Source organism: Protomyctophum parallelum (genome assembly GCF_964188405.1).
Source record: "Protomyctophum parallelum genome assembly, chromosome: 4".
Taxonomy (NCBI): domain Eukaryota; kingdom Metazoa; phylum Chordata; class Actinopteri; order Myctophiformes; family Myctophidae; genus Protomyctophum; species Protomyctophum parallelum.
Window position 1 is genome coordinate 44,767,430 of NC_139700.1, and position 23,868 is coordinate 44,791,297.

At 43.7% G+C, this 23,868-nt stretch overlaps 1 protein-coding gene across 1 annotated transcript; it reads right to left on the minus strand.

Annotated features, from left to right (window-relative positions):
- Window positions 1-882: 882 nt before the first annotated feature.
- Window positions 883-22,536, minus strand: LOC310857991 (uncharacterized protein; the record flags this gene model as incomplete). The annotated part of the gene is made up of 12 exons (XM_083764035.1): window positions 883-920; window positions 1,868-2,449; window positions 4,306-4,355; window positions 4,657-4,815; window positions 4,973-5,146; window positions 5,639-7,496; window positions 7,603-7,653; window positions 7,867-7,980; window positions 8,362-8,679; window positions 15,263-15,577; window positions 15,681-16,019; window positions 22,461-22,536. 12 exons carry the CDS (start codon window positions 22,534-22,536, stop codon window positions 883-885), a joined length of 4,074 nt encoding a protein of 1,357 aa, XP_083620161.1.
- Between the last annotated feature and the right edge of the window lie 1,332 nt (window positions 22,537-23,868).

Sequence of the window (23,868 nt, forward strand, 5' to 3'; positions counted from 1 at the left end):
TTAAAGGATGCAATGGTATCTGCTTGTCGGATGATTTTGGGAAGGGTGTTCGGACAGAGAAGGCTCTTTCTCCCTTGTTTATGCGATGGAATTTCTCGGGAACCTTTTAAGTCTCACTTGTTTCGTCATTTCATAGTTTTACATCTTAATGTCAAACCCTGACCAAACTGTCATGTGAAAACACTATGAATAATTATTACACGACATTAATACACAACAGAACCACGACAGACTTTTCAACAATACGTTTATTAAATTAAAACAATTACAGTTTATCATTTAGGCACTGAGCAATGTATCCACAGAGTCATTTACAGTAACATGTTTTATCATTTAGGCACTGAGCCATTTACAGTAACATGTTTTATCATTTAGGCACTGAGCAATGAATCCACTGAGCCATTTACAGTAACATGTTTCATCATTTAGGCACTAAGCAATGTATCCACAGAGTCATTTACAGTAACATGTTTTCAGAACACCACAAAGTTGGTACGGTGACTTTAAAATAAAATACACGGTACACCATACAATAAAATACGCCATACAATAAAATTCACCATTGGGCCAGTCTGTTACACATGTCATCAAAAAGAGAACGTGAAAAAAATCGAATACAAGAATCAAGTATCAGTAACAAAACAAAGAACACCATCATCAGTCTTGATGGAAAGTCATTCATGAAACGTAAATGTGTGGAGATCTGTCTACTCTAACCTAATCTAATCTGTAAAGCTCCCTGTGGTGATGACGTGGTGCATTTATTAAAGGATATATATTTGTTTCCCCTGGACTGGAGCGCGCGCAACAATTCTACTTATGTACAATTTGGAGATTCCTGGAACAAAATATGTTCAGCTGGAGGTCAGAGGTAAAACCCTATCAATGTGGAGGTCGGAGGTCAAACCCTATCTTGGGGTCTTTAGCACATCAAGGTTTGATTGACAGATTGTCACTGTGCTTCTTATATACATCATCAGTGTGATGTCACCATGATGTCATGATGAGTCACTCATGACCAAATATGGAGTTCATGATGTCAGGCGTACTGGCGACGGTGGTAACCATGACAACCTGGACTCACTCAGACATGTGGAGTAACCATGGCGACCTGATGTGACCCTCGCTCGCATCGAGACTCTATCTCTGCTACAATTTACAATTTAGGCATTTAGCAGACGCTCTTAATCCAGAGCGATTTACATTTAAGCAAGAACAAAAGCATGGGAATACATCACATAAAAGCATTTATCATGAGACATGCGTAAGCTAAGAAGGTAACAGTGGAATATCTATATGATGAAACTATACATACACTATACATAATAAACTATACATATTCACTACTATGCTATACATAATTATGTACTATGGCGTGCTATGACTATATACAATACAATTATAGTGCTGTCTACATAACATGCTATAAGTCTGTGTCAAATGCTATCTAAGCCAACAGAAATGCTATCTAAGGGGTTAGGGTAAGTGCTATGGGCCATGATGGAGTCTGAAAAGGTGGGTTTTCAGGCTACGGCGGAAGATTGGGAGTGATGCTGCAGTTCTGACTGCAATGGGAAGTGCATTCCACAGTTTTGGAGCCAGAAGGGAGAAGAGTTTGGGACGTGTGGAGCGTTGTCCCGGCGTTTTTAGTGAGGGTACTTCCAGTTTCCCTGCGTTGGCTGATCTGAGTGCGCGGGAGGGTTTGTAGGGTTCAATCATACTTGTAAGATATGGGGGAGCCATACCTTTGGTTGCTTTGAATGCCAGCATCAGAGTTTTGTATTCTGTGCGGGCAGCGACCGGGAGCCAGTGGAGGGAGCGGAGCAGGGGGGAGACATGTGAGAATTTTGGCTGGTTGAAGACTCACACAGAAACACTGAGGAGCCACTCCCCCACAACCTGAACCCAACACAGAGGGGTTCAGTGGACGTGGTCTGGGAGGTGTGCAGGTGGGTCAGAGTGTCCTCTGAGGACACGTCATAGAAGGACAGAGTCCCAGCGGGACGGTCTACATACACTGCTACTCTGTAGACCCCGTCCTCCCTGTCCTCACGGTCAGCATCCACTGCTGCTCTGATGGAGCGTCTAGAGGGACCGACAGGGAGGACAGTCTCCTCCCTATTGTGTCTGACAGAGTAATTATTATCACCATAACACTCCAGACTCCATGACATGCCATTGCATCCAAGCCAACAGTCATAACCAGCTCCTTTCCTGCTGATTGCTCTGTCAGTCCCTGCTATAGAAACCCCTCCACTGCACTCTACCTCAGAGTAGCAGCGTTCACTCACACTCTCTGCACTCAGAACCTGACCATGGTAATCAAACCTCTTTGTATGTTCAGGATACTGATTACGCTGTCCATCAACCACTGTGACCTTCCTGTTGTCCTCAGACAGAGTGAGGTCACAGTGTGCTGTGTTTGTGTCCAGTGAGAGACGCTGGGAATCTGATGAGAAAACACACAGTAACCATTAATTACATCATTCACTGACACACACACATATTTGGTCTACAAGCTATGAGCTTGTAGATCTGCTATTTTTCAATAGCTAAAGTATAACATAATGCTTGAAACACCAGAATGGGTTAAAGTGGGATATTTGGTATATAGTCTTTTTTATTGGCCTGAACTATTGTCTATATTCATACATTCATGAATCCACTTGCTGACCGGCTGTCACTATTGGGCTTTCTTTTTCATTAACATCCTACGGCAGGCAAAATGGTCCAACATGTCAAACTTTCCTTATGCTTTAAGTAGCATGTGACATGTAAAACTAAGGGGTTTTCATGATTCTGAATACATTCCAGGCATTAGTTTTGCACAAAAAACACTCTTTGGGCTAAAAACGGCCATAGACGTCAATCACGTCATGACAAATGTGATGAGGTCAGCACATTTTGGGCAAGTGGCTGTTTGACATGTCACATGCTACTTCATGGCTCCAGTGACCCCCCCTCCCTCCCAGAAGCAAAGATTTGAGATAAAATGTTCACTCTGTAATAATAATTCAAAGATTTGAGGCACATTTTCATGATTTTTCAAAAATAGCAGACCTACAAGCTCATAGAGTGCCGCGCTATGAGCTTGTAGATCTGCTATTTTTCAATAGCTAAAGTATAACATAATGCTTTAAAACACCAAAAGGGGTTCCTGCCCAGAATGGGTTAAAACATAATGGAAGTTTGACATCTTTGACATCTTTGCCTGCCATAGGATGTTAACACATTTTTTACATAGGACGCCTCAGGCCGTCTTAAGGATTCGAACCGAGAGGTGCCTTGGACGTCGGTGGACGTCCTAGCACATCCTCAATGATACGGGGCGAGATAAGAATATTCAGAATTTTTCCTATTATTCTTTTTGCCTTTCGCTTGCCGTTGACTCACATGTTAGCGCGGCGGAAAGAATGACTCGTATCTCCTAAACCAGGGCGCTCTCCGTGGTGATGAATGGACCGATATGCTGGCGCTTCATTTCTGCTCCTCGTCCGTCTCTCCCGCAAAATATGAACGCTTTTTGGATCATATATCGTATAAATTAAAATGATCGCAATTTAAGGTCAACTTTGTAAAGTCAACTTTTTTAGGAAATTGTTTCCGGTTCATGGCTTTCAGAGTAAAAGCGCTCAGACAACTCCGGCACCCCAGAGCTCCTATTTTGAAGCACTTCCGGCACTGATAGTGTTTAATGGTCACAAGGAACCCCTATAAAAAAGCCCAATACTTTCAGCCGGTCAGCAAGTGGATTCATGAATGTATGTATATAGACAATATTTTAGGCCAATAAAAAAGACTATATTCCCACCCGTCAACCTCGACTGCCGGACTACTAGACAAGGAGGTTAAATGGGAGGCTATTGTGCAGTCAAAGTTACCAATACAAGCTAGTTAATTCAGCATTATTTTATTGAGCGGTCAGGCCGGTATGGTAGGCCTCAGGCCTAGCAATATAGGCCTCAGGCCTACCATATCTGGCCCACGTTCAAATATGTGAGTGAGAACACGTGATTGAGTGTTTCTGTCATTCCGATCTCCAACATATTTCTATTGACTGGCTTTATCTCTCAGCCAAGGCTGTAGTTGTCTGCAACGTGTCACTAAGGAGTATGAAATCCTTGTTTGACCAACACGCACACGCCTGAAGATGCACTGTGTGCGCGCCAGACTGCATGCTTGACAAACTACAATGTGAAAGCAAACCCAGCCAACAATGTTACAACTACAGCCCTGAAGTCTACCAAACTATACAGTAGGTGTTAAAAAACTCTGTATAAGATGTCAATAGTGAGAGATACTCACGTCCTTGAATGAGATGAGGATTGAACCGATCTTCTCCACCATGTTTCACTCTGTAGGAAGTAGAACAACAATGCATCAATGTCTGACTGTCTAACACAACGTCTCCACTAGCTGACACTACAGTGTTTCACTCTGTAGGAAGTAGAACAACAATGCATCAATGTCTGACTGTCTAACACAACGTCTCCACTAGCTGACACTACAGTGTTTCACTCTGTAGGAAGTAGAACAACAATGCATCAATCATCACATGTCTGAAAATAGTAAAATTGTGGTGATGCCCCACAAACATTACCCACACATAGTAAAAGGTTCTGCTGTAAACCGGGCCCCACAACAGGGTCTACTCACTTGAGATTCTCCAGCCCAGCAGAGAGCAGCATCTTCATTCCTGACTCATTCACCATGTTGAGACTCACGTCCAATTCTCTCAGATGGAGGGAGGGATTAGAAGTTAGAGCTGAGGCCAGAACTTCACAGCATCTCTCTGTCAAGAAGCAGTTCTCCAGTCTAAATGAAGAATACAACCAGATGAGAGAGAGTGTGAGAATGTGATTCACATTGCATGTGAATAACATACTACCACCATCATAACTACATTATAATCACTTACTATAACAGAACTTTACTTAACCAAATACAAATAAAAATGTTAAATTAATCTGACCTGAGAGTCTCCAGACAACAGTTTGGGCTCTTCAGTGCAGCACAGATGAGATCCAGTCCAGAATCCTTCAAGCCGTTTCCACTCAGGTCCAGTTCTCTCAAATGGGACGGATTGGAGCTGAGAGCTGAAGCCACAACTTCAACGTGTTCCTCTCCGAGGTCACAGCCAACAAGTCTGTAATTACAGATTTAATGTAAAATCAGAGATGATCAAAGCAGAACAGACCATGTTCACTGTCAAGGAGGTTCCCTGTGGTGCTGACTGAAATGTGTGTTTGGATACTTTTCTAACTAAGCAAATAGCGGCAGTGAGTAACACATATTTAATTTAAATGTGCTGATAACTTTCCACTGTTGTCATTTGATTGTAATACAAACATTAAATAATTTAAACGATCCCAACTCGCTGCTGTTGTTCCACTCTATGGCAGTGAAGTGAAGAAATGTTCTGTCAACAGATGAACAGTACGGCCGCATGCCATGGCAAAATCACCCTGATATCACTAAATATACTAAACACAAATCACACTTGAATTGCAATACTAATATATATAAATATGAAGTGAGGGTCTCTCTCTCTCTTTCTCTCTCTCTCTCTGTTTTCTAATGATTGAATGAATGAATGAAGTATATAGTGATCTAACATGTTAACATTCACACCACTAACCTGGCTGTTGTGCAGTTCCTCACAGCTGGGACCAGTCTCTGTCGCCCCTCCTTTGATGTGTTGTATTTCTGCAGGTCCAACTCCTCCAGAACCTCTGACATCATCAGCATGGAGGCCAGAGCTGAACACTGGGTCTCAGAGAGTTCCTTCCCTGAGCTGTTCTCTGACTCCAGGTACTGTTGGATCCCCCGACTGACTGACGGGTCGTTCATCTCCATCAGACAGTGGAAGATGTTGATACATCTGTTAGGAGAGGCATCACGATCATTCATCTTCTTCAGGTTGTTGATCGCTCTCTGGATCTCCTCTGGACTGTTCTCTGTCTGACCCAGCAGGCCTCCTAACAGACTCTGGTTGGACTGCAGTGAGAGACCATGAAGGAAGCGGACAAAGAGGTCCAGTTGTCCACTCTTACTCTGCAGGGTTTTCGTCATAGCAGCCTTCAGGAAGTCAGACAGGGAAATGTCACTGTCTGAACCGTCACTGTCTGAACTGTCACTGTCTGAACCGTCATCTTCCAGGAATGACTTCAGGACCTTTGTGTTCTTCTGAGTGAAACAGTGATACAGGTAGACTGCAGCCAGAAACTCCTGGATACTCAGATGAACGAAGCAGTAGACCGTTTTGTGGAAGAACAAACCGTCTTCTTTGAAGAAGGTTGTGCAAAAGCCCAAGTTCTTCAAGTCCTTGTTCACATCAAGACCACACGCCTTCAGGTCCTCCTCATAGAAAATGATGTTGACTTTGACCAGTTGGTAAAACGCCAGCATGCCCAGCTTCAGAAGAACTTCCCCTGCATCCTTTATGAGCTTCCCTCTGTCTGCCTCGCATTTTGCAGGATTCTGCCGCTGTATCTCACCCATCAGGAAGTGGCAGAACAGCTCAACCAGGGTTTTGGGCAGCCTGACTGTCGTCCCCATTTTCTTCACCATGTTCTTCACAACGGTAGCAAGGATCCAACAGAAGACTGGGATTTCACACATGGTGAGGAGGATCTTTGATTCTTTGATGTAAGAGAGGATTGATCTGGCCTGGTTCTCATCACTGAACGTCTTCTCGAAGAACTCCTTCTTCTGGTCATCTTTGATGAACCCTCGTACTTCTGTCATCCTGTTTACAAACTCCTTAGGGATCTGATTGGCTGCTACAGGCCGTGAGGTTATCCAAATTCGAGCAGAGGGGAGGAGCTCTCCCTTGATGAGGTTTACAAGGAGATCTTCCACTGGGTAAGAGTCGTTGACATTCATGAGGCCAATTTGTGTTATGAAATCAAACTTGAAATTATGTTCATCATAACCATCCAGAACAAACATGACTTTGAAGGGGCTGTTGCTGTAGTTTCCTGACTTCTGCACTTCAGTGAAGATAAGATTAAGAACGTCTTCCTCAATAAATTTGGTTTCCTTGATGCAGCAGTGAATTAGCTCTGCCAAAGTAAAATTCTGTCCCTTGAGCATATTTAACTGGCGGAACTTGAGCGGGAACACGAGGTGTAGGTCTTGGGGGAAACATTTCTTGGCCCAGTCGAACAGAAATTTGTGTACGAGGAACGTTTTTCCAATTCCTGCACAGCCAACGGTCAGCACTGTTCTTTTGATTAGTCCAGAAAGGTCTTTGAACATCTGACCCAGTTGGATTTCCTCTCTTGCCTTCTTCATCTCCATCTGTCTGACCTCATGATGGCTGTGGATGTCTGTTCTTTCGATGTCTACATTGTAGAGCGGAGCGAAGACGTTTTCAAACACGACCTCAGACTGTGTGCCCAAATTTACACTCAGATATGTGCTGTTCATGTTGCGTTGAAGCTGCTTTTCATAGTCAGTGATGTGACGATATCCTGGTGTTCTCTTCAACAGACCTGGAGCAAACAAAGCAATTCCATGTTTAACAGCCCGCGCGCACACGCACACGCACACGCACACACACACACACACACACACACACACACACACACACACACACACCTCTCAGTTTGGCAGCTCTGTGTCGTCTTTCCTTCTCTTCTTCTGTCAAAGCTGAAATGTGAGACAGTGATTGGTCAGTGAGATGTGAGACAGTGATTGGTCAGTGAGATGTGAGACAGTGATTGGTCAGTGAGATGAGACAGTGATTGGTCAGTGAGGAGACACTATAGGATAATTCTCGTCTTCACATAATGACACAGATGGATGGATTTATATCAATATAGATTGTAAATAAATCTAGTTTAAAATAAATTAAAGACTCACGAGGTTTCTTGTTCCGGATTAAAGTTACCAGTGCTACTGCGTACATGAAGAGAGTAACAATAATCCCACGTCTTAATCCTCTGCCTGTTGGTCCTTTGTGTTCTCCTGTCAAAGCTGAGATGTGAGACAGTGATTGGTCAGTGAGATGTGAGACAGTGAAAGTTTTTCAGTATTGTAAAATACCCGGTAACCTGAGACCTCTCGTGGCTTATTGCTTAATTCTATGTCAGTGGTTCTCAAACTTGTTCATGTCAAGGAGCCCCTGGCTGCACAGAATTATCTGTAATTGGCCACCGACCCCCATCTCAAAATATGTTGTTCCAGGGACCCCCCCCACCCAGAAGCAAATGTTTGAGTTAAAAACGTTCGCTCTGAAAGAGTATATTCACACACACACACACACACACACACACACACACACACACACACACACACACACACACACACACACACACACACACACACACACACACACACACACACACACACACACACCTTTGTAAAGCGGGTTGTCTACAGCCTCGCTCTGCTCCACACTGAACCAGTTCTTTATCGCACAGGATATTCTTCGAACTCTTCTCCCTTCCTCGTCGTCGCTGATCGTCACGGTCCGGGAGTTGGGTCCGCTCCATTCCTCATCGTTGTAGATCCTGGTCTCGTTGGGTTTGGGTCGAGTCCATTTCTCATCGTGGAACCACCATCGATAGCCGACCACGCCCGACTCTGTGAGGTCTCCGATGCACTGCAGCGTGCAGTTTCTGGAGTTGGAGTCACATGGTGCCACGATGGATAGCTCTGGATGTGGGACTTTCTCTGTTGAGGACACAGAATTAAGACATGAAGAATGAATGCACCACACATCTATTATGAACACACGCACACGCATGTGCAGGCACGTGCACATGCACATACGCACACACGCACACACCCACACGCTGGGGAAACTGACTGAAGACGAGATGTTAACCTCCTGCTGACCTTGAACTGACCTCATGCTTCCTTCTATGCATGAGGAGTCCAAGCCCCTTCTTTTCACCCGACAGGAGAGGGAGTTTCCCCAGTTGGAAACGTAGCGCATGGGAGGAACGCGAACACGTTATTCCAAACAGTTATTCCTTTCCCCTCCATCAGGCGCCCCGGCTGGCCAGAGGGAGGCGGTATGAGCCGGATTTCGATCACATCTTTAGCCCAGCCCGATACTGCACCGCATCAAAATATCTACAGTTTCCATTACAATTGAAATAAAGTATCTCCTCGCACTACCCCCCCTCCACCCCTGGGGACCGTACCCAAGTTCCCTCAGCCCTATGTTCCCTCAGCCCTATGTTCCCTCAGGCCTATGTTCCCTCAGGCCTATGTTCCCTCAGGCCTATGTTCCCTCAGCCCTATGTTCCCTCAGCCCTATGTTCCCTCATTCAAAAACAGACAGGGGGGGTTGGGGCTGTAAGGCATCAATTATACTATAATGCTACCCATACAGTAGTTCACCCTGCAGCAACAGAACACCTTACAGATACCAAGTTACAGCAATGACACTACTGCATGGGGTCTAGTCTATCTACTTTGTTATAGCAAATGCTCCACAACAACACAGTGAAACAGTGAACAGTGAAACATTCCTTGAAACAGTGAACAGTGAAACATTCCTTTAAATCCTGACATTTCTTCATGAATCACTCATCATGTACTTAATTATCTTTTTTGAAATCTCAGGTATGTTTCCATTACATAGTTGTCTCATCAACCTAGAGTACACACCTTAATGAACTGACACCAACTATTTAAGCTACGTTGACAAACAAAACTAGTTTAGCCTGTAGAACTTCCTGTCTCCTCATGTCCCCAATTAACACTGTCCTCTGAAAGGCCATCTGCAATAACCTAATATTAAGTATACTGCACCCCCATTCACCTTTGCAGCTAAGTGTCCCTTTCTCGGACTGCAACTGTAGCCTACTTACTATATAAGACCCATTTATTGAAATCCCAAACATGGAATATACTTGGACCATGCATTATGCCACATATAATGCCTGTCTCAGGACGGCCACCTGCCAGTATACTAAGGCTGTCCCCAAACATTCAAGGTTCGAATGTTCGCTCGTTAGGGTTGGCACTCGAATCTTAATTAATGGGTTTGAACCATTCGTTTTTTTTTTTTTTTTTTTTATAAAAATAAATATTATTATAATTGTTTTTTTTTTATTAACTCGAAAATATATCTCGGCGAGAATGTGATACGAGCATGTCAAAAAAAGTAAGTTTGTAGTGTATTCCTGTCAGAAGTTATGTCTATCTCCCTTGTTGTACTGTCCCTCTCCTTGACCAACCTTGACCAACAAGCCAATCACACAACAGACAAAATGATTTTCCTTCTCTTATTCGCGCTGCTTGCGTTCCCTTCTCTGACTCTGCCTCAGTCAGGTTTACACACACACACACACACACACACACACACACACGATACAGAAAGACAACGGGCGCAAGCCTTTGATATGAGCAGCACGTGCTCTCATCGCGGCACGCACGAAAAACACACACACACACACACACACACACACACACACACACACACACAGAGAGAGACGACTTTACGATGATCCCCGTTCCAATGCGTTGTGGTGAAAAGGGTAGATCGCTCACCGCAGAGCCGAAGAGTTTGATCAATCCTCAAGATCAACTACAAAAGAAACCCGATTAGCACTTTTTAACATCTCTTGGACGGCCGGTGTCTCTCAAGACAGACTGTTGCCTGAGGAACAACAGGGGAGGCGCTGTTTTCCCGAATATTTGACGATGGGATTCTCAGATTGCCGGCGGAGAGGTCCAAAATGTTCGGAATTCCCAGAAAATATGTAATGTAAATGTAAAATGTCCACGGAAATCTTCATGGGGGCCGAAAGGGGCCCTAGGATTCTTCATGGGGGCCACAGACTCTACGTCGCTGGCTCACCGTTTGGGGGCCGCGGTGCGAAGCCCCCAAACGGTGAGCGATCTACCCATTGCTCGAGCGAGGGAACCACCACGATACAGAAAGACAACTACATTGATGTGAGCAGCATGTGCTCTCACAATTTGAGAAAAAGGTTAGTTCTCTCTCTCTCTCTCTCTCTCTCTCTCTCGTTGCGTTGCACTGCCCTCGACAGAACCGAAAGTGCTATATACTTACAGTAGGCCTACAGCAGTGCAGAACCGAGAGAGTGGATGTAAACTGCGCAGCTTTTATGATCACACACACACGCACAGAAAATAATTCGTCTGTGTGTGTGTGTGTGTGTGTTGAGAGAGACGAGAGAGATTGATAAAGAGCGGGGGAGACGCGCTGTGCGCTCTGATCGAGACGGTTATTTTTTTAATTAATTAGAAACAAATGGTCCGAATGTTCACTCAAATTCCTGCCGAAGTTCGAGTCCTAAAATAAGGGTTAGGGTACAGCCTTACAGTATACAGTGGATAACTTCCCAGTCTTTCTGGGTAAGTTGGGTAACTATATAGCTACTTTAACCCTGAAATCCCAATTTTGGGCATGTCATTATAGGCTAAGAAGAAAGGACAATTGCTGATCTACAACGTCACAACATGCCGTAATGTGTTGTGAGCTTGTAGATCGGCTTTTCCCCAAAAATAAGTTTTGATAAATGACTTCTTTTAAAATGTGTAGCGCAGTGGAATAGAGTAGACACTATGACACGTCAAGAGTCAATTAGTACTATAGGCTATACATTTGTGTTCATTGATCACTTGTTTTGCATGTCCGTGGCAAAAATAAAATATTAATGGAAATATCCATCACATTCACAAGCTGGCAAAGTGATTTCCCCGGGTGCAGACAGCTGCTGTATTATCATGGTTATTGGTGGAGGCGGCAATATTAATAATTTTAGTCTGGATATATATCAAATCCTGTGTTGAGGATCACACAAGAATAGCATCACTTTATGGACAAAATAACACCCAAAAGGGTTCATAATTTCAGTCTGCTTGAGGTGTAATGCAGCTTTAAACTAAATAGCAGACAGTGGCACTGGTACATATCTGGTACATCATCTTCTCACAGTGCGTGTCAACCACATAGCCGACACTTTTCAGCTTCAATGATGTTTTTCATACCAATCATTGCATAGAAGCATCATGGTTTCGTTATGCGTACACACCCATGGTACTGTGCCAAGAGAACTCACAAATCAAACGCTCGTACAGTACACGCAGTCAAGTTGTCTACAGTCTACCGATGTTAACCATCTCAAACCCTCACCTCCCACGGGGAAGCACACCTAAACCTAATTAATTATTTAATTATTTAGTTTTATGAAGGTTTACATTTTATACTGTGAATTAATTGCACTAGCAAAGTGTAACATGCAGTGAGGACGGAACGTTTGTTCTACCACATTGGTTCTCTGGGGTCCTAATATAAGGAGTGTTCTACCCCATTGGTTCTCTGGGGTCCTAATATAAGGAGTCTTCTACCCCATTGGTTCTCTGGGGTCCTAATATAAGGACTCAAGGAGTGTTCTACCCCATTGGTTCTCTGGGGTCCTAATATGTGTGCCGTAACAGAGGCTTGTCATGTCAGCTGTCACTCAACTCAATGAAGGCTGTTTTGGGCTGTAAAACAATCTGCCCATTTTGACCCATTTAGTTTTTCTTGCAAATATTTGATGCTGCTGCTTTAGATTATACCAGCATATAAACACAGCAGAGGCCCTTCCAGGGAAGTGCCACAGGCACACAGTTTCATTCCACTATGAATGGGCTTTTTGCGCCATGACACAGTACGTGCCCTCTTGCCCTTATATGCTCCAAAGGCTAACTGAGCTGACAGTCCTGGTCCACCTAAATGCTCCGGGGTATGCCCTATGCCCTATAGGTATACCAGGGTCAACTCACATAAGTTACCCGAACCTAAAAGTCTATGTACGTGACCTGCCTCGTCTAGATGCGACACCCAGGACTACGTGAGTCATAGCAAGCTCTGCCACGTCCAGGTTATAGAATCTTGCAAAAGGTTGACGGAGATGACCAACTTGCAACCGTACACACGATATGGTTCAAGAGTTATAAGCCAAAACGTAAAGTGGGCTGTTATAGCGCCACCATGAGGCCGACCGATATAATTATAAGTTAATGAATTTGAGTAATTATTATGAACCTATTATTATAACGAGACGAGACAAGCTGTCAGCCAATTTCATTGGGAAAAAAATGCTGTCTGTATTACACTATTATACTTATTACACTATTATACTTATTACACTATTACATTTATTACACTTATCGGATTGAGGGAACATAGGGCTGAGGGAACATAGGGTCTGTTTTGGAATGGGGGAACATAGGGCTGAGGGAACATAGGGCTGAGGGAACATAGGCATGACCCCCCCCCCCCCCCCCCGGGAGGGAATCGACGACCCTTTCTTAAACATTTCAACAACAGTGTTGCCATGTCTGCTTGTTATAAGTGACTTTGGGCATGTCAATATTTGTAGTTGCGGGCAATGTTCCCCCTAAGGTACGCGCGCACACACACACACACACACACACACACACACACACACACACACACACACACACACACACACACACACACACACACACACACACACACACACACACACACACACACGCGCACACACACACACACACACACACACACACACACACGGCCAAATGCTCTCGCGCACAACTGAAATCTGTTGCGCACAGACACCGACGCTGGTGTAAAAAAAATAAAAAAAGGTCTATTTTTTTTAAAATGTTTGCAGTCATACTCCTCCTGTGTATGACTGCGCCGTCTGCGCGGCGACCTTAGAGGTGGAGACAGCAGGAGCAGACAGCACTGCAGTGCAGTCAGTGTTAATGAAACCCCAAGAACCAGATAAGATCGCGTTGCGCCTTGGACCCGTGCGTTGATGGGACATTTAGATTTAAAATGGCGAACGGATGGAAGTGTGGATAAAAGCATGGCTGTGCGCAACAACAACAACGGGACTAACGTTAGCTTTGCATTAGCTGGTTAGCTAACGTGGTTATCACTACAGCACAACAAGCCTCCAGTCCGGTGTACTTGTGAATGAAACAGCATGTGGAAGCTAACGTTAATCTCTAGCGGTCTATTCCCATAATTAGGGAACCTCTCTCTGTAATTCTCCAATCTGTTAATGCAGCTTTCTTCAATCAATCAATCCCTCTGCTATGTAGAGCTACTGTATATAATAATAGCCCATAGCTGGCGTAGTAGGGGCCATAAGGGGCTGCTGACGTTCGACAATCTGAGAAACTAGGAGTTCAAAGACTGCGTGTCCCGATAAAGTTTACGTTTTCTCATGCCCCCCATGTAATGCAATATCGAGTATTCATATACCAGTCGTTCTCAACCTGTGGGTCCCCACATGATTTGGGGGTGGGGGCCCCAGATGACAGTGAAGTGACAATTTAAGGACTTTTACGACTTTTATAATACCTCAAAGCCAAAGGCTCTAAAAGGAAAATACCATTACTGCATCAAAAGTAATCAGCAAACCATGCATGCTATAAAAACTGGTCAAACATTGGCCAGATTATTAAATAATAAAGAAAGACAATAGTGAAAATAGCCAATCTACAAGTTCACAACGAGTTTGTAGATCGGCTATTTTCACAATATTTATCTGTGGAACCATTCTGTTGCTTGTCTGGGTGGGGGGTCCCCTGTTCAAATATGATTACTTTGGGCGGTCGCAGCCTGAAAAGGTTGAGAACCACTGATATAGACTAACTGAATATTCCTAGCCTTGATATAAAATAAAAATGTTGTAACTTGTGTAACCTTATGTAACTATTCATTAATTCACTCGTAGGCCTATACCAAAATCCATTTGGAAAAAAGAAAAAAATCACACCTGTGTGAAGTGAGGGGCGCTCACTTCACATTATCTAACGTTTGGATAGTTGGTGTCAAGGTGACGTAATGTTTGCTCAGTAGTTGCTGATGTCTGCTCAGGAGGTTTGAGTGTTTGCTCAGACCAAAAACTGTGTAGGCCCCTAGTTGCTTATTTGGGCTTGTTTCTAAAGTGTAGTTGCTTATTTGGTATTGTTTCTAAAGTGTAGTTGCTTATTTGGTCTTGTTTCTAAAGTGTAGTTGTTTATTTGGTATTGTTTATAAAGTGTAGTTGTTTATTTGGTCTTGTTTATAAAGTGTAGTTGCTCATTTGGTCTTACCTGGAGTGATCCATTATGCCCCTCCCCCTTCCCAGGAGTGATGCATTATGCCCCTCCCCCTTCCCTGGAGTGATCCATCACATGGAGGACCGGCTGATCCCAAACATTCTCTAATAAATGTTTCAATAAAATAAAATACCAAAACAAATCATAAAGGACAGACAATAACAGATCCATAACGACGAGTCATACTTACTCATCTCTTTAAGCAGGTAAGTCTTGCCGTGAAGTCTCTCGTTGATCTCCACAGAATACCGCCCGATGTCTTCTGCGGTCATGTTGTCGATGACCAGCCGTCCGGTGTCTGGGTCCAGTGTGGAGCGGTATCTAAACGTCCCGTAGTAATCCAGACCATAAAGCAGATACCACTCCGCTACCAGGTTGCCTCCGTGCCTCCACAGGATGCTGGTGACGGCTTCAGGAACAGAGCGGTAGTCTGGGAACAGTTCCACGCGGATGCCTCTGCCTCGTGGTGGAAGGTATTTCACTCGGTCATCTCTTGGCCCTCCAGCTTTAAATTAATACATGTTGGTGTTCTTTAGTGTTTTTGATATTTCAAAACACAGAATAACCACTTTTTTTTTTTTTTTTTAAGGCCCAACATTAAATCTTACCAACAAGGAGCTGGATCGTACTGCTGCCCACGTGTGGAACGAGACAGCGGTAGGTCCCGATGTCCGAGAGCCTCACCCCGGTCAGCCTCAGTGAGATGTTACCGTGTTGCAGCTCCTCGTGAAACAGGAACGTCCTCCGTTTGTACAAGATGTTCACGGCGGTGGTAATGGGACGTCCATCTTGGAAAACGTAAACGTTTGTTGGCGCCAGGCCAGCTCTGGTCCACAACACTGAACGCCTCTCCATGTTGAGTTGTGGCTCAACGTGACACGGAAGGATCGCCTCGCCTCCCAGTCTGGCCAGCACAGGCTGAGAGGACCCGTTGACCTGGTGTTGTCCTAAAAACACAACCCAAATGAGAGACTTTATTGTCACCACGAGGGGAAATTTGTCTTGGGCAAAAGTGCAGTAGTACAGTATGTTTTAGAACACAGACAAAACACAGCAGCATTGTACAATCATTGGAGAGAATATTCACATGGTATAGTTAGTATCACAAGATTAGAACAGTGCACATTTGCACTCAGAAAGTATGAAAATAAAAAGTACAAAAGAGTAATTCACCAGATAAGAGGTTATTCACAAGGTATGGTATCACAGCGCCTCTAGTAGCTCTAGGACCATCTTTGGTGTAAGTACAGACAAGTACGGGGCTGCGTCCGAATTTATTCCCTATGCCCCATACAGTGCACTGCGTTGAGGTTCCGCCATTTTGTTTTAGTGTCCGAATATGTAGTGAGCATTTTTGCACCCTAATGTAGTGTTCCTAATTTATGTTAACGACATGACTTCAGCTTGTGACTGCAAATTGTTCCTGTTCACAGATGACTCAGCACTGCTGGTCTCGGACAGGAACAAACTGCAGGTTGAAAAGACCCTCAGCTCTGAACTCGGTAGAATCTGCACCTGGCTCGCTGATAACAAACTATCCTTACACCTGGGAAAAACTGAATCCATCCTCTTCGGATCAAATAGTAAACTCAGCAAGGCAGATGGTTTCTTGGTTAGAGTGGGTGACAATATTATCACACGAAAAGATCAAATTACCTACCTAGGTTCCATCCTGGAGGCCAATCTTTCCGGTGATAAAATGGCCACCAACGTAATCAAAAAAAGTCAATCAAAGAACAAGATTCCTTTACAGGATCTCCTCACTGGTTTGATTGATTGATTGAAATATTTATTAACAGTTTGTAGAATTTACAGTACATTTTAAGCACAAACTCAATACAAAGACTGTCAACTGTGAGTGGACGACCCAATTAAGCATTACACTTGTTTACAACAGGGTCCACATTGTTCAATTCATCAAAACATTTAAAGACATACAACCATTTAGAGACATACAAATAGACATTTCTATGTAGCTAAAGAACAGAACAGGAATTCATCATATGGGAAGCAAAAAAGGGAAAATATACAAGCACTGGGAAAATATACAATATACAGTGAGGGAAATGGGGTGGGGGGGGTGTTCAGATTTTACAGAGGCCAGTTTCGAATTGCAGCCATCCGTAGGTGCCCTTTGAGAGCGGTTTTGAAGGAGTCAAGGGATTCACATGTCTTAATGACTGTTGGTAGGGCGTTCCACATTTTGGTGGCATAGGAGCGAAAATAATTTAGTCCCTTGTTTGTGCCGAATCTGGGTTGTACATGGTTTGTTGCACTCCCTCTGGTGTTGTGGGTGTGGACTTCGTTTACATTAAGGAAGTATTTAGACAGGTACATGGGTATCTTGGTGGTGTATCGAATCTTGTGGACCAGACCCATTGCAAGATGCTGTACTCTGTCGACGACCCTAAGCCATCCCAGCCTGTCAAAGTGGGCAGGGGTGAGGTGGGTTCGGGGGGTGAGGCCAAGTAGGAGCCTGACCAGTTTGTTTTGGGAGGTCTGGAGCCTTGTTTTAAGGGCCTTTGAGGTGCTGTGGTACCAAGAGGTGGATGCATAGTCAAAGAAACCTTGTACGAGGGCTCCTGTTAAGGTCTTCAAGGTGTTTTTGCTGACCAGTGAGGAGATCCTGTAAAGGAATCTTGTTCTTTGATTGACTTTTTTGATTACGTTGGTGGCCATTTTATCACAGGAAAGATTAGCCTCCAGGATGGAACCTAGGTAGGTAATTTGATCTTTTCGTGTGATAATATTGTCACCCACTCTAACCAAGAAGCCATCTGCCTTGCTGAGTTTACTATTTGATCCGAAGAGGATGGATTCAGTTTTTCCCAGGTGTAAGGATAGTTTGTTATCAGCGAGCCAGGTGCAGATTCTACCGAGTTCAGAGCTGAGGGTCTTTTCAACCTGCAGTTTGTTCCTGTCCGAGACCAGCAGTGCTGAGTCATCTGCGAACAGGAACAAGTTGCAGTCACAAGCTGAAGTCATGTCGTTAACATAAATTAGGAACAGTAAAGGCCCTAGTATGCTTCCTTGTGGGACACCACAGCTCACTGGGAGGGGAGGGGACAGTGTTCCGTTCACCTCCACCATCTGTTCTCTCCCCTCCAGGTAGGATTGCATCCAGCTCACTGATGTGCTATCAAAACCAATAGCTTTAAGCTTGTTAACCAGTATGGAGTGGTTCACGGTGTCAAAAGCCTTTTGGTGTCAAAAGCCTTTTGGAGGTCCAGCATGACCATGCCGCAGTATTTTCCAGCATCCACCTCGTGTTTGATGTGATCGCTCAAATAGAGGAGGCATGTGTCAGTAGAGTGGGATGTTTTGAAACCAGATTGGAACTCGTACAGCAATTTATTAGTGGCAAGATACTTTTCAACCTGTTCATAGACTATTTTTTCCATCACTTTCGAGATGGAGCTTAGAATAGAAATAGGGCGGTAGTTGCCGGGTTCTAATTTACTCCCTTTTTTGTACAAGGGGGTTACTTTGGCCAGTTTAAAATCTTGGGGGACCTGTCCCTGTTTGATGGAGAGGTTAACTATGTGGGTGATGACTGGAGCTATGGAAAAGGCTGAGTCTCTGAGAAATTTGGAGGGAATATTGTCATGGCCAGTGGCCTTGTGGGGTTGGAGGGCACTCAGTTTTTTAAGTACCTCCTCGGTTGTTACCATTGCCATTTTAAAATCATCTTTACAAACACCAAGGTTTTTGTAGAAGGCTTTGATGTGCTCTACACCAAAACACCCAGAGTGGGAGGGCAGTTTGCTAACCAGCTTTGGTGCAATGTTTGTAAAGAAGATGTTCAAGTGGTTGGCTACATCGAGTTTGTCAGTGATGAGGGTGTTATTCGATTTGATGTTTATGTTAGTAAACCTGGTTTTTAGTTTCCGACCACAGCCTAGTTGGTTGTTTAGTAACTTCCATAGCTCCCGAGGATTGTTTTTGATTTCCTCGGCTTTATCATTGATAAAGTTACATTTGGCTGATTTGGTCATGGCAATTACACCGTTTCTTAGCTTGTTACACTGGGCTTTTAGGTTGTGCAGTTTGGTTTGGAGATCACTGTCGAAGCGCTTGCACTTGGCTAGTTTGGACTTGCATTTAAGAAGTTCAGAGCATTTGTTGTCTCTGGCTTTCATTGCAGTCAGTATGTCCGAATTCATCCATGGCTCCGAGCGGGTTTTGAACCTGACGGTTCTCAAAGGAGCCATGATGTTTAGTACTGATGTAAATTTGTCCGAGGTCAGAATGAGATCAATGACAGTTTGAGTAGAATCACACACTCTTGTGGGTTGGGTAATTAGCTGATTGACACCATGCAGATCACAAAACCGACTAAATGACTTGAACACAGGAGCTTCCTTACGACGCATATCCGTATTGTAGTCGCCAATCAGGATCTTCTCTACACATTCCTCCCCAGCTAAGCACCCCTCAAGTATATCATAGAACTCATTCTGATCAGGGGGTCTATAGACGGTGCCCACTAATACTGATTTAGCATTTTTTTTGGTCAGCAAAAACACCTTGAAGACCTTAACAGGAGCCCTCGTACAAGGTTTCTTTGACTATGCATCCACCTCTTGGTACCACAGCACCTCAAAGGCCCTTAAAACAAGGCTCCAGACCTCCCAAAACAAACTGGTCAGGCTCCTACTTGGCCTCACCCCCCGAACCCACCTCACCCATGCCCACTTTGACAGGCTGGGATGGCTTAGGGTCGACGACAGAGTACAGCATCTTGCAATGGGTCTGGTCCACAAGATTCGATACACCACCAAGATACCCATGTACCTGTCTAAATACTTCCTTAATGTAAACGAAGTCCACACCCACAACACCAGAGGGAGTGCAACAAACCATGTACAACCCAGATTCGGCACAAACAAGGGACTAAATTCTTTTCGCTCCTATGCCACCAAAATGTGGAACGCCCTACCAACAGTCATTAAGACATGTGAATCCCTTGACTCCTTCAAAACCGCTCTCAAAGGGCACCTACGGATGGCTGCAATTCGAAACTGGCCTCTGTAAAATCTGAATCCCCCCCACCCCCCCCCCCATTTTCCCTCACTGTATATTGTATCTTTTCCCTTTTTTGCTTCCCATATGATGAATTCCTGTTCTGTACTTTAGCTACATAGAAATGTCTATTTGTATGTCTCTAAATGTCTGTATGTCTTTAAATGTTTTGATGAATTGAACAATGTGGACCCTGTTGTAAACAAGTGTAATGCTTAATTGGGTCGTCCACTCACAGTTGACAGTCTTTGTATTGAGTTTGTGCTTAAAATGTACTGTAAATTCTACAAACTGTTAATAAATATTTCAATCAATCAAAAAACACCCACAACACCAGAGGGAGTGCAACAAACCATGTACAACCCAGATTCGGCACAAACAAGGGACTAAATTATTTTCGCTCCTATGCCACCAAAATGTGGAACGCCCTACCAACAGTCATTAAGACATGTGAATCCCTTGACACCTACGGATGGCATTGGCTGCAATTCGAAAACTCTAAATGTTTGTATGTCTTTAAATGTTTTGATGAATTGAACAACGTGGACCCTGTTGTAAACAAGTGTAATGCTTAATTGGGTCGTCCACTCACATGCAGTTGACAGTCTTTGTATTGAGTTTGTGCTTAAAATGTACTGTAAATTCTACAAACTGTTAATAAATATTTCAATCAATCAATCCCACAATACACCGGGAATTGTAGGGACCAGAGCCGAAGAGTTTGATCAATCCTCAAGGGGGCCCGTCCCCCCCCGCAGCCCCGCCTCCCCGCATCACCCCCCCCCTCCCCCGCCGCAGCGCGGAAAAAAATAAGTTGTTTTCGCTGGTACTTTTAAAGCAGCTTCTATAGGCCAATGTCCAAGCCAAGGTGAGGACTTTCAGGACTATATTATTATTATTATATGAGAGAGAGAGAGAGAGAGGGAGATATAGAGAGATACGGAGGGAGAGGGAGAGAGAGAGAGAGATCATAGGCGGCGGGTGCGTTTTACCTTTGGGTAGGCTACAGAATTGCGTTGGGGGGGGACTGTCGCGGCCGAGCGAAGCGTGGCCGCCGCCGCGGATTTATTTATTTCCCAAATGGTCTAAAAATGAGTTCTTTAGCATACTTTTACCAATGAATTAGCCTATACACAGACAGCGACTGATCAGCCTATTTTGGACGATATGGGTCTTTTCTCGAGTCAGTGTGTAGTCTCACTAGTCTGTGGTTAGGTCTCTTTGGTGAATTATTGATCAGTGTTATTATGTCACGCCTCAAGATCAACTACAAAAGAAACCCGATTAGCACTTTTTAACACCTCTTGGACGGCCGGTGTCTCTCAAGACAGACTGTTGTCTGAGGAACAACAGGGGAGGCGCTGTTTTCCCGAATATTTGACGATGGGATTCTCAGATTGCCGGCGGAGAGGTCCAAAATGTTCGGAATTCCCAGAAAATATGTAATGTAAATGTAAAATGTCCACGAAAATCTTCATGGGGGCCGAAAGGGGCCCTAGGATTCTTCATGGGGGCCATGGCCCCGTGGCCCCCACAGACTCTACGTCGCTGGTAGGGACCATCCGATGGTCACTACAGAAACGCAGCGAAGCAAATCTACCCCATAATGCATTGCGCAAGCTCGCTCTTGAGCGCACATGCACACGTTTGCGCACGTGCGCTGCTTCTGCATGCATGCGCTCCAACTCAGAAGAGGCAGAAGTTGAACCAGCGAAAGAAATGTACTTTTTAATGTTTGTTTTCCTTCTCTTTTCTTCCGGATCTCGAAGCTACAGATCTCGAGATTAATGATCTAGTGCATTTATTTGCAATTGCTTTATTTCATTTTTAATAAACGTATATTCATTTTCAATAGTATTACTATTCTGATTCATTGTATCACCAGCGCATGACGTTAGGAGAGGAATCAGTTGCTGACTTCCTGTAGAATATATTTGCGAGAATAACCTACTTTATCACAAACGTAGGCTAAATATAATGCATGTGAGACACATTAATTGTGTCACGACTCAGTCACGAACACATATTTTATTAATAGGCTATTCATTAATTCGTGCCATGAAATATATAACATTCTTTCATTGAATTGCGAAAAATACATGAAAAAAGGTCTGTTATTTATGTATTTAATATTTGTATTAAGGTTTTGCAAAAAAAAAAGAACAGACAAAGGCATTGAAAAGAAAGAGAGAGAGAGAGAGAGAGAGAGAGAAGAAAGAAAAACACATTCAAATCAATGAGTTGGAACGAACACGGCTTTTTAAGTGACCCATTTGTTTTCCCAGTGAAAAAGTAACGTTTGATTTCGTTTCAGACGGTTAGTAAAAGTGAGTGTAAATGAGAATTAATAAGTGTAGGCCTACTACCTGTCACAGGTGTGTTACAGATGCTGCTCCACAGCACCAACAACATGTAGAAATTAATCAGCGAGTGGGCCTCCATCGTTGTTCTTGTTTTAGGCACCGTGAAGAAGTGAACCTTCCCCTGAAGAACCTAAAGGATACCTGCAGACGAGTGACGACTCGCCCCTTTACCAACTAACACACGTACAGAGCCTTAGAAATAGACCCTACTGGCAGGAAATATGCTGAGCTGTGTATTCTCTTGAAACCACATGGTTTCGTGGAAATCATCCTCCACCCACATGGGTGGGGGGGGGGGGGGTGTTCAGGTTATTCAGGTTTTCAGCGTCTCAGACGCATATAGTATAGTGACCAGGAAAATGACTTCTCCTCCAAAGCTGTTGTTATGAATAACCGGTTCACGGAGCGTGGCTACAAAAGTACAAACACACCGAGTTGGAAACATATCACTTAATATAAGGTAAAAGCGACGGACAGAAAGAGCCTCTTGAATGCTAAACAGAAAAACGCCCATACAAAAACAATGTTTATTTCACATCCACGTTCAGTAAACAGTCGGCTCAGATCGGAGTCTGCTAGTTAGTTACTTTATTGATATTATTAATATCATTGTTTTAATTGATGGCCTTCATGCCCTGCCACTTGGCCCTAAAAAGGTTGACCACACTAAAGGCCAAGTGGCCTTGCCCCTAAAAGGATGAAATTCCAGGCCTGGTGTTGCCTGTTACTTACTACTATTACTAGTAATATACTACTGTAATATTATTACTTTACCCAGTAACGTAAGGTATTACGCTGCCAAAACACTGAAAACAGTAGCCTCGATACCCAGGCTTTCATTTATTGAACAAAAAACAGACATTGTGCTGTTGTAGGATCCCTTTGTGTATGTGTGTGTGTGTGTGTGTGTGCATAATATGTAATATTATATAATAGGTAATGTATTGCTCTTACCAAGTAATAGTGTTGTAATTACTGTAGGTAATATTTTTTTTTTAAAGGGGTAATATGTAATTAACATATTACTCTAATTGCCCAACACTGAAAATGAACAACAACAAATTAGAATATTTCATGATTTACATTGTTAAAATACATGATGCGTATGCTAACCATTTTACTTGGCAACTTGGTAACGTAGGCCTGGCTACAAATATGTAGCCTATACTTATTACAATTGTACGTTCTGTAATGAGATGTATTGCAGATGTTTATTGATCCATGCAAATATCTAACAGATTCGAGCTAATTAATAGGGCTAGACCAAATGTATTACAACCAGTGTTGTTTTCGTCGACTAAAACTAAGACGAAAAATGTTCGTCGACTACCTTTTTCCACTGAAGAAAACTAAATGGAAAAGTCATTTTACACTTGGTTGCATGCTGAAAATAGCCGATCTACAAGCGCAC